This window comes from Spizellomyces punctatus (genome assembly GCF_000182565.1).
Source record: "Spizellomyces punctatus DAOM BR117 chromosome Unknown supercont1.7, whole genome shotgun sequence".
Lineage (NCBI taxonomy): Eukaryota > Fungi > Chytridiomycota > Chytridiomycetes > Spizellomycetales > Spizellomycetaceae > Spizellomyces > Spizellomyces punctatus.
The window spans coordinates 507346-518492 of NW_015971543.1; the positions used below are offsets into that span (position 1 = coordinate 507346).

Genomic DNA, 11147 nt, shown 5'->3' on the forward strand with positions numbered 1-11147 from the left:
AACAATTAGTTCTCCTGCTGACTTGCTGCTGCTTGCCCACTTGACTCGCAGACGATCGGGGGGTTCTTTAACTGGCCAAAATCCATCTCTGAACAACAAACATGATGGCGATCCATGCAAAGGTTGGAGCTTTTGGAGCTTTTTGGCTGATGGTTAAAGTCATTAGCAAGTTTACAGCACAGCCGGGGACGGGACAGAAATGCCAAGAGTACCGGGCATGCGTAGCAAAAGACGACCATGCAGCATCAATTTGTGTGCAAGGAGAGTCCAAGCTATCCTTCCCGGTGTCGGCTGGAGCAAATTCCATCAAAAGGTTTAGGATCCAGGACAAAGTCATTTGTACGCGCATCTTATTAGCAATTCTTGGGTAAATTTTAGATCAACTTTGCCAACGCTGGTTAACCAAAGTGTTATTGTGCCAATGGTCCGACAACCAAGAGGAGGGGGGGAAAAGGAAATTTAAAAGAGTCCAACAAAAAGAACAAAAGCACTGCATGGAAGCAATTTGCCAGACACCAAAATGATACAGTGTAATTAACGACATCATAGTCCATCGCATGGGTGCCATGCAAATGTTTGTGATCTACTACGACCATTATTTGTTTATCCAAAACCCATCCTTGAAATGGATCTTGCCTTAGGAGTGATAATCCATGTTCATAAGGCAAAATTACGCCGGCCTAGTCACGTAGTTTAAGGTATGCCATGGAACTGTCTGGGATTTCAATAGTCCCCCTGCGAGGGTTCAAAGGACCACCATTTCAAAGCAAAAAGTGTATCTTTTGGAGTAGTTATCCAACCGACCACGCTCTCTGGACCTCCTTCTGTTTGCGGGGAAGAAGATTTCCCCAGATTCCACACCAAACTTCGCCTTGTGCTGCAGCGCTGAAGCGCTACGACAACATCTGGCAATAGAACCTTCGATTCACCTTTTTCTTTTCAACATTGGAAACCCCCCGATGTTGCCGAACAAAGGACATGACCATCGTCTTGCTGTGGATTGCCAAGTAGCTAGTGGCACCGCATGGTTTCGATCCATTCAAACATACAACGTCCCCTGTCCATGTGCTGTTCCCTTTTCATGATGATCGAGCTTAACAAACTATCTGTGCTTGCTTGGGGCCTTGCTCTGAACAGGAAGATCCAACTCCATACCATTTACTGGATGGCTCGCTGGGTCATTCGCATCTGTCGTTTTCTTCAGATGCGACACAGCCTTTGTTCCGTAGTAGGGATAATGCGCTTAAAAATCCAGGAGGCATGACGAAATGTTCTGCTACCTCCTGCCTTTCGTCCTATTCATCTTTTTTCAGTAAACCATTCAATTTGTGCTCGGATAACGCTTGGCGCCAGAGTCAAACATCGGCCATCTGTCTCCGCTCTCCCTCCAAAGCTCTCGTCCAAAGTTAAAAAGGCTCCATCGCCTGTCTCCCCCATCACATCAGCACCAGCAATCAAGGACATCGACTTTACAAAGCGGATCAGCCAGAGTGGAATCTCGAACCAATCTTCTTGCACCTCATACAACCAGACCTTCCAAGTTTCCTCAACTTGTCTTTCCATAATGGCTCTTCTCCGCAGTTTTGTCGCACTCCTTGCATGTGCTGCCATCGGCACTCAAGCCGCTCCAGCTGTTGATCAGCTCCAATCTCGCGGCGCTGCGCGTCGTCAGGCTCAGAATGCTGAAGCCGTCCGGCTCCAGTTTATGTCCGATGTATGTTCTTGATGATGTGATTTAGCTCGCTAATTTTCGATAAACTCATGTTGTTTTCATACTAGATTTTGGGAGCTCCTGCTTCCTCCAACATGGTTAAAGACCTCAGTTCCGACGCCATTAAGAACGTCATTGTCACCAAAGCCGACCCAGCCAAGGATGCACCCGTGAGTCCAGCTTTTACGGCTTCAGAAGCCACCAATGCGACTCAATCCAACTTGGTGGCTCGAAGCTTCGTGAGTGGTGCGCAGCTTGACGATCTCAAGCTTCACCAAGCCTACGCTGCTGCCTCTTGTACGTTTCAACTGCGTCTCATCTTCAATGCTTTATCACGTTGATATCTGACATGTTTTCTGCCTATAGATTGCCTCGCTGGTATCGAAAACTGGACTTGCCGGGAGCGTTGCTCTGGACCTACCGCCGGAACGATTATCGTCAAAAAGTTTGACACACTGCTCACCAACACTGTCGGTTTCGTCGGATACAACCCATCTCAGAAGGCTATCATTGTCTCGTTCCGTGGAACTCTCTCAATCCGAAACGCAATCAATGACCTCAAGTTCTACAAGGTTGATGCTGACTACAAACTGAACAGAATCAAGGTTCCCGATGGCGCCAAAATCCATGGTGGATTCGGGGATGCCTACAATGCCGCTGCTAGCACGGTCCGCAGTGCCGTTCAGCAAATCTTGAATGGACCCGGCAAAGATTTCAATATTCACGTTGTTGGCCACAGCATGGGTGGAGCCATCGGCATTCTTGGTGCGATCGACCTTTACGATTTCCTCGGCGAATCCTTTGGTAACAAGATTAAAGTCTACTCTTTCGGCGAGCCTCGGTATGTGCTTAGTTACGCGTCTTTTCGTTCATCTACCATGATTTGCTGAACTGTTTTGACATTTAGTGTTGGAAACAAGGCCTGGGCAAGCTGGGTTTACACTCTCCCCTTCTTCAGCAACATGTTCCGTGTTACCCACAACACCGACATTGTCCCCCACCTCCCTCCCAAAGCTTTCGACTTTTTGCACCACCGTGCAGAATACTGGATCACCTCCAAGGGCGACTTGTCCACCTGCGACGACTCCTTGGGTGAGGCGGCAGCCTGTGCTGGCAGCGTGATCATTCCTTCCATCGTTGCTCACTTGGTTGGATACTTTGACATTCCTTTTGGGTAAGTGCAGATGCGCCTTTGTAATCTTTCTGAAGCACAGATAATTAACTGTATTTCTCTTTCAATAGACCATGGTGCTGAGCGCCGTTCCGATTGTTTACAGTTCTTGTGGGGCATAAATTATCCTATGCCGGTCAAGGATAATTTTGCGTGAGATTCTATGCAGTACCCTTAGTTAGAAATAGTAAATACAGAGTAATGTACTAGATAGCCTGGCGCTTTCGGATCAACTTATACCTCTCTTAGTACTCCCCGTAGTATCAATATACCTAGTAGTTGAGCCTCAAACTTTTTATTTTTTTTTTATTTGTCTATCAGGTGAGAAGAATTAATGTCTGTCAGATTCATCTCATGATTGCAGGCTGCTGAAACCAAGCCACGACTGTCGGTTGAATCATGAGAATACAGATGTGGTGGTGCCGAGGACCTCGCCCTCCCGACAAAAACAACATAACCCCTTGCAAATGCTGCTACTACTATACTGCTACGATCGCAGGTATTTCTTGCTGATTTTCCCACGCCCGTATTCCGAGTCTAATTATTCTGATTTTACTAGTATCTGAACATCCTCCGACTCAAGAATTTCGGAATCAAAGGCCTAGTAGGATTTCTCTCGTGTGGTGGGCAAATTATCCGGTTTATAAGAGCCATTGCGTGTATAATTGCCTAGTAGTAGTTTAAAGGATTGATGTGGTCCTTTAGATTTCATGCTTCTTACTGTACTCACATCTGCGATCAGAAATGATCAAAGATGACTACGTTATTTGGAGCTTTTCAATACATTGGGAGAGAAATGTGCACGTGGTCGAAAAAAGCTTCCCATTATAATTTTTTTGGGGAGTGAGATAGTCATGGCGAGATGGCCGAGTTGGTCTAAGGCGTCAGGTTAAGGCCCTGATCTCTCCGGAGGCGTGGGTTCAAATCCCACTCTCGTCACTCCCGAACTCCGAAAACTCTTTTTTGTCGAGTACCCTCTGGATGAGGAGAGATGAGGAGATGTCACTGAATTTGATTCTTGAAAACGAACTCTAGGTTGGTCAAGTCGGTCAAACTTCTAGTTTTCAAGGATCTAATCGTGAATAAACATGCAGCGATGGTTTGACGAGTGCAACTCTAGAGAGCTTCTCGCCCAATTCTTCCTCTCCGATCCAGTCCTATTCAACTACCATCTGGGGGACCTTGATGATTTTTACTTTCCGCATTGCACGTGGCAAACGGCTGTCGACTCTGACGGGAACCTGAAAGCGGTCGTTTTACTCTACCATCCTCCCACCCGAAGCACACCAGTTGTCCTGGCACTTTCGAAAGACGAGGATGAGTTTGGGCAACTGGTGGCGCACCTAACAAAGAATCGTTTCTTCCCGGAGACATTCTGGTGCCATTTCTCGGCAGATTTCATGGAGATGGTCGATCCTGCATATCGTCTGTCTATAAATACTCCTTTTCCAGACGTCAACTTTAAGATGCGCTTGGGCCCAGATGGTGTCGATCTGTGTCGGCAGGCTCTGAAGCAGAAATCTTTTTCCGGTCAACTACTTCGTCTGACATCGTCCCCGGACCACCTTGCTGCTGCCATGGACCTGTACCGCACCGTCCCCTCAATACATTTTGACCCACGGATGCTTCACACTCATTTCTATTATGGTGTGATGGAACCCTCGAGTACATCTACCATGCCACGATTACTATGCATCGCTGGAGTTCATGTGCATTCTACAGAGTATAAGCTAGCGGTCATTGGAAGTGTTGCTACTCGCCCTGGCTTTCGTGGTGCTGGGTATGCAACTGCATGTGTAGCAATGTGCGTTTTGCAGCTAATAGAAGAGGGTGGGTGTCGCCCTGATCGGATTGGATTGAACGTGGAAGAAACGACTGCTCCTGCAAGGCGAATTTATGATAAACTTGGTTTTTTGCCTGTTCATACTATTTTAGAAGGAGAGTTTGTTGCGGAGAGTTTGTTGCTGCATGTAGATGAACCATAGTAAACAGTATTCTGTATTTTTTTATGTTGCTTTACCCTGCGTTCCCAACATAATAGACTTTCTACTCTCTCTCCGCACTTTCGATTTTAAAAGGTTTTACGATATAATGGATATAATAGCGCGGATATGCTCCCAATACGTTACCGAATAGATTCAGCGCAACCAAGGAGAGCACCATATTGTGCATTTCCCTACCCCTCTTCTTTTTTGTATGTTTTTTCTAATGTGGTTTCCTGATGTCTATAGATGTAATAGTTCAGACCTCCTTTTAAGGGGCCTGGCAATAGATTCAAAGCAACCAAATGGACCTAGTTTCACACCACGGTGGATGGTATTGAGATCCGTAGAGTCCATCACTGTGTCTTAGTTACCCCAGCTGCCCCAGCCGCTCCAAGTGTCCGCTGAGCTGACCCAGCCTCCAGTAGACGGAGGGTCATTTTTAGCCGCTCTGGGGCAAACTCCAGTAGCAGCGCTCTGCTTGATGATATCCGCCGCCTTCTCGCTCATCATATACGTAGGAGTCGCGATAAAGAAACCGGGAATCTTTGGCCAAACAGAGGCATCAACAATACGAAGACCGTTCACACCGTGGACCTTGAAGTTATTGTCGACAACAGCAGTGGGATCTGAGGCTTTTCCCATTTTGGCTGTTCCGCAGGCGTGGTGGCCCCAAGAGTTTTGTTTGATGTAGTTAACAATATCAGCGTCGGTTTTAACGTTGGCGCCTGGGAAGATCTCGTGGTCGACGTACTGACCGTGAGTAATAAGGTTTCGAACCTGTTTAACTGCACCTGCAACGGTCAAAAGGTCTGTGTCTCCATCCGCGTAATACTTGAAGTCGATCGCAGGGGTGTCGCGGTAATCAGTGGAGGTGATCGTGACAGTACCCAAAGTGTTGTTGGTGTGTGCTTTTAGAATGAGGAACGAGAACACGTTTTTGCTATCCGCAATTTCCTGAGGGTAACCTTTGATGTAGCCGTGGAAGTTGAGCGGTCCACCAAAGATGTAAAGGTCAGGATCGGGAACGGTTGGTACGGAGCGTTGGGTTATTCCGAGGAAAACTCCGTTTGTACCGTAAATGCTGCTTTCCCACTTTTTGGCAGCGCACGTCGAGGTCAAACCTCGCTTGTAAGCAGTGAAACATGGATCGTTCGGATCCGCGGTGAATTTACAATTCTTGAGTAGCTCCCAGTCCTGCTTCATGGCAACGTTTACGGAAATCTCGTACCGATCTTGAAGGTTCTTACCTACACCGGGAAGGTGAAGGCGAGGTTGGAATTTTTCAGCACCTGGACCACCCTCCTTGCTCTTGTATTTTTGTAGGTCGTTCATATCGCCAATACCCGATAGCTGAAGAATCTGCGGGGTGTTGAAAGTACCAGCGGAGAGGATAACTTCACGCTTTGCGCGAACAGTACTAAGCGGTAATGGCTTTATATTGCTAGCAAGAGGAGACGCACGGTAGAGGGCTCGACCTTGAGTGTACTTGACACCTCGGACATTGGTACCATCGATGTCAAGGGATGTGACCAGAGTGTTTGTCCAGATGGTGAGAGGGCGAATGAATGGCTGTTTGTTTGTCTTCTGGTCATCTCCGCTGAGTTTACAAATAGGATCGAGCGATGCTTCTCGTTCGAGCTCATCTTGAATGAGTTGATAGACGGAGCTTCTCTCCCTACGGGGAGTCACAGCTGTCGGCACCAGGTGCCATCCTTCGGCACTTGTTCCGCCTGGTGCATTGACGTCGCCTCCAGGGGTACCGGGAACGGTACTAACCAGGTCAGTGAACAGACTAACGAGCTGCGGGTCTGGAGGGTTGTAGAGTAGAGACATGTCTGGAAGCTGGGTTTGCAACCATCCATTGTATCCATGACCGTTGTCAGCACTGCCATCGTCGCTGCAGAATGAGTTGCTGGTCTCGAGACGTTGGAACAATGGGCGCATATTCTCGTCGCGGAACTAAGGAAAGCGATGCATGCAAAGATTAGAACATTTGGCGCAGAGAGAAATCAGGAGATTGTAATTATAAACCTACCGAAGAATCATTGAAAGTTTTGGCGATTGAGTTCCAATCAGACGGGTGCGGGTACATGTGAATCATGGCTAAGAAGAATGACTTATCAGTTAGATGCAGTTGAAGCAATCAGGTGGTATTCAGACATACATACCATTGTGTACTGTGCACCCTCCCAAAGAACTGACTCGGGGATACCAAACTTTATCACGCTTCGGAAGACCCTGGGAGATGGAATAGTCCCAAGCAATGTTGGGATCTTCATTTGATCGAGCGTGGAAAGCCGGAATAGTGGTATTGTTGGATTCATAATCGGAACCAGCTTCAATGAGAAGAACGGCGAAACCTGCGCGAGCGAGACGAACGGCTAGAGGTCCACCTCCGGCCCCACTGCCGACAACTAGTATCAAAATCAGGGTTAGAAGGTGAAGGCGGCCGTGAGCAACTAGGGGTGAGCCTACCGATATAATCAAAGTTTGCGTCCTTGGCCACACCATCCCCACTGCATTTTAAAGCGGGATATCCAGCAGGAGAATAGGAACTGCATGCGGGTGTGGACGCGCGGGCAGCTACATTTGATATCATCAATTTCAATTGACATGTACAACGTCCAAAGTCGTCGCTTAAGTACCTAAGTTGGGCTTTGAAACAGCAGCCGTGCTGGTCGTAGCTAGACCCAAAGCCAAGGCTGCAACAGCTCCGAAAGTCAATGTCTTCATTTTTGAGTTATAGTGGTATTCAATCCCTGATATCTGAAGACGAAGAGGGGGCCTGTTCGATTCCTGGGGATATTTTGGTCCCTCGTTCTTTTATGCGCTTCATTGGTAGATAGCTTGCGTACCAGAAACAGAATGCTCACGCCGTCCACCCACAAACAGACCAGTGCATCTGTTGATAAAACATTCGTTGCAAACAATGTTACCGGCGTTACCTCAAGCATAGTTCTAAACAGTGAACAATAGTCTATATTTATGTTCTTGGTGTTTTCAATCTTCATATACCAACAGAGAATGGCGTCCTGAGAAGTGGTTGTGAGGAACCAGCCCTGTCACTATTTGCAGGCCGTGGATCCATTTACCGACATAAAGCATTCTAAAAATAGAGTGAACTTTACTCGATGCATCCCAGGTGTCTGGGTTTGCCTTACCCGCCTCGTCAATATTGTCCGAAATGACATTTCAATGTTTGGCATTTAGCATGGCAAGGAGCAAGAAAAAGATGCTGTACTGAAATGTGAATGTTGTCTCTTTTCATCCTACTGTCAAGGCGGAAGGAATTCGGAGGGGTGATGAATATGTCCCGTTTCATCGCGAAGGTATTTTCAATATACTGCCGTAACATTTAACTTCCGGTGTAAATACGACCCAAAGTGCATCGTTCCAGTGGTTTCTGTGAAGCAACACTTACAGTTGTTTCAGTAAGTGGTTAAGTTCCTCCACAACCTAGGCCCAATCACGAATGCATTCACATAGAGAGGAGCAAACACCTGGGAAGGGTTAACGCCAAGCTACAAGTGCAGGTATCATCGCTTTAACAGATCGATATAATCATCCAGCTCAAGAAGCGGTCCTAACAAGTAAATTGTATCAAACACATAATAGAAGGATTCAGTAAAGAGAAATCTTTACCAGCGCTAAATGACCACTATGGTTTACTAGACTACTAAACATTATGCTTTACCTCTTGAGCAGGTAAACATGACAGCCGAAATTCCTTAAACTTTGGACCTACCACATCTGCCTCATCAACCAAATTGGGCCCGCACCGCAACTTGGCTACTCAAAAGCTAGTCAGATTGCGACGCTTTGTCGAACAAAAGCGCATTAGGCAAATATATCAAGTAGTAAAACTACCAGGATACGGATTATATTCCCGCACCAAACGGCTTGTAGGACGTATTAGAATATACCAAAAAGCACAATGGGTACGGATCCTCTGCCGCCAATCCCACCCTAAGGACCCTATTACCTCTCCTCCATCTGAGACCGTTGCCTTAATATGCTACATCCCTTCATCGAGGTGATACGCTGCGTCTCCTCAATGTACCAGTCCATCCACATCACCCGCTCCGTAAGGTGCTGCAAAGCTCATGGAGCCGCGGTATTCAGACAGAAGGTGCCTCTTAAAAGTCGGACGAATGCTAACTGCGCGGATAGCGTGATTAGGGCAAGGGGATGAAGCTGTACCGAGCCGGAGACTGGTAGCAGCCATTATGGCATTCATGTATCATAATGGATGGATGTTGAGTATGCTCGCGGATTTATCCACAAAGGTGTTCGATAAGGATTCATGGTTTTTCCGACACTTTACTCCTTCCCCGCAAGTCCAGGTTCTGCCTGCGACTGATCGAAGCGCTGCAAGATCCCGTTCAAGCTGTTCCTCAATGCGTGCATGTTTGGAGTTCGGAATCCAGCAGCAATTTTGTGGCGGATCGTACGAAATCAAGCTTTGCGGGAACCAACTGGGACGGAGATGGTAGCCATGCATTCCTTGGCCATGAATTTGATATCAACGTTGGAAAAAAGTGGGTGGACTGTATTGCTTCTGTTGAGATTAGCAGTGCGCATGGGCCAAATGGTACTTCTCACGGGGATTTGGAGAGCTGGGTTTTAAAGACGATGTGGATCTTTGGTATATGATGGTGCCGTATTTCAGAGGGTAGAGATGCTTTTTGCCGCCTTCCTAATGTGAAAAGATTGATGATGAGATGTTCCGTTTCGGGTACATATTAATGGATATAACCTGGAACTGCTTGCGGATCGCTACTTCCAGTTTCTGTATTTAAGATATCAATGAAGATAACCTAAATGTCCTCAAGCAGACTCGGCAAATCGGCCGGTTCCAAACTCTATATGATGTGAATGTATATTAGAAGGTTCAGCGGACCTGAAAACAGCTTCCAAGAAGATACAAAATGTCATCCGTCGTCAGAAACCTCCAATGGCGGACGATCTACGAACCAGATACCTGCCGCTAGAGGGAAACGAGAAGCACTTTGTAACAACCTTCCCATCGAACCATGCATGCAAAGAACCAAAGATGTGGAAAAGGTCTTTTGCATTAGCAAACAACATTTCCGCATCTGATCAGTGATGCCTTCAATCTCAGGAGTTTCCTTGATTGATCGGATGTCTATTCAGAGTCCTCTATATAGATCTTTTCCTAGTGGTAACGATTCTCCTTTTTCGAATCACTATCGAACGTCTCCTTCAACACCCTTGATATGAGAATGTGTTGGTACGTCAAAGAGTGAATATGCTTCAAGCATTACTGAGGGACAAATACTCTCCGAGTCGGCAGCATGAACTTGACCAGAATGCTCAACCGATCTGGTAACCGATCTTGGACAACTGACTGATCATAATTGTGCTTATCGCTTGGAGTAAGCATTTGTAGAAGGCCCTTCCCAATCTTCAGCGCAGCTCATAGCATTAGACAGACAGTATGTATATTTCGACAACCTACAGAGCAGAAACATGACAATCCCCTATTCAATGCTCTGTATTGGTACTCTGACTCTCGCTGCACGTCGGCCCACTCTCAAAGTGAACTTTCCTGCCGCTCTTGTCCTCGCAAACTATGGTATCTTCCACAATTGGCAATTCGCCTGTAAGGGGATTGGGTGTCGGGGCAGCTGCCATGTGCTGCATGCGTTGTCCAGCCTCAACGGCCGCCCGGTCGCCACCTAGTTGCGTGGTGTAGAATTGAAGTCCGGCTTCCGAGTTGAATTGAGACATGGGGTTGGATCGAGCATGTCGTCCGCCTCCGCCTTCAGCCCCTACGGGGTCGTGCACGGCTATGCGAGCGCCCGGTGAGTGTGCTTTCTTTTTTTCGCCAGTCATTATTGCGCTTGTGGAGATCCTGTCAGGTAGAGAATATCTTCCTGGCAAAGTGCAATCGTGTATGAAGTTTGAGAAGCTGCATTTTGTGACCTAAAAGATTGGACAATTTACGTAAGGGCACTTTGGACGAGGGACTTGCAACGTCTTTGGACAAATTGCAAGCACCATCAGATACCATTCTCAAATAAAGTATGGGTTTGGATATGCCATGTCATTTCACCTGAAAGACAAAAGTTCATTTACCGGTCGTCAAAGTCCATCTTACCACTGCAACTCAATTGTCAACTCTATATTTCTTGTTCCAAGGTTTATGCATCCCACGCAGAACCCCCATTTCCCTTGAGGTTCGTTGTTTCCTTGGGTTTACTTTGCCTGGAAGTCCCCTCTGGGTGCTTACGGGCTTTTAAGGATGCGGTCCCATCTT

The 11147-nt window shown here is 47.0% G+C and overlaps 4 protein-coding genes and 1 non-coding gene across 5 annotated transcripts; 3 read left to right on the forward strand and 2 right to left on the reverse strand.

Moving 5' to 3' along the window:
- The first annotated feature begins 1106 nt into the window (after positions 1 to 1106).
- SPPG_04520 (uncharacterized protein) lies at positions 1107 to 3173 on the forward strand. The gene is made up of 5 exons (XM_016752754.1): positions 1107 to 1714; positions 1780 to 2008; positions 2078 to 2552; positions 2619 to 2885; positions 2954 to 3173. The coding sequence occupies exons 1-5, from the start codon at positions 1565 to 1567 to the stop codon at positions 2964 to 2966; spliced, it is 1134 nt and encodes a 377-aa protein (XP_016608218.1). The 5' UTR covers positions 1107 to 1564; the 3' UTR covers positions 2967 to 3173.
- A 565-nt stretch (positions 3174 to 3738) lies between these two features.
- On the forward strand, positions 3739 to 3821 carry SPPG_10083. Its single transcript has one exon. It is a non-coding gene; the product is annotated as a tRNA-Leu (tRNA).
- Positions 3822 to 3823: 2 nt separating this feature from the next.
- SPPG_04521 (uncharacterized protein) lies at positions 3824 to 4944 on the forward strand. Its single transcript, XM_016752755.1, has one exon. The coding sequence runs from the start codon at positions 3971 to 3973 to the stop codon at positions 4865 to 4867; it is 897 nt and encodes a 298-aa protein (XP_016608219.1). The 5' UTR covers positions 3824 to 3970; the 3' UTR covers positions 4868 to 4944.
- Positions 4867 to 7804, reverse strand: SPPG_04522 (uncharacterized protein). Its single transcript, XM_016752756.1, has 5 exons — positions 7513 to 7804; positions 7343 to 7450; positions 7036 to 7281; positions 6903 to 6970; positions 4867 to 6826 (listed from the first exon to the last, which is right to left on the reverse strand). Exons 1-5 carry the CDS (start codon positions 7598 to 7600, stop codon positions 5231 to 5233), a joined length of 2106 nt encoding a protein of 701 aa, XP_016608220.1. The 5' UTR covers positions 7601 to 7804; the 3' UTR covers positions 4867 to 5230.
- Positions 7805 to 10267: 2463 nt separating this feature from the next.
- Positions 10268 to 10814, reverse strand: SPPG_04523 (uncharacterized protein). Its single transcript, XM_016752757.1, has one exon. It carries the CDS (start codon positions 10721 to 10723, stop codon positions 10373 to 10375), a length of 351 nt encoding a protein of 116 aa, XP_016608221.1. The 5' UTR covers positions 10724 to 10814; the 3' UTR covers positions 10268 to 10372.
- Positions 10815 to 11147: the final 333 nt, after the last annotated feature.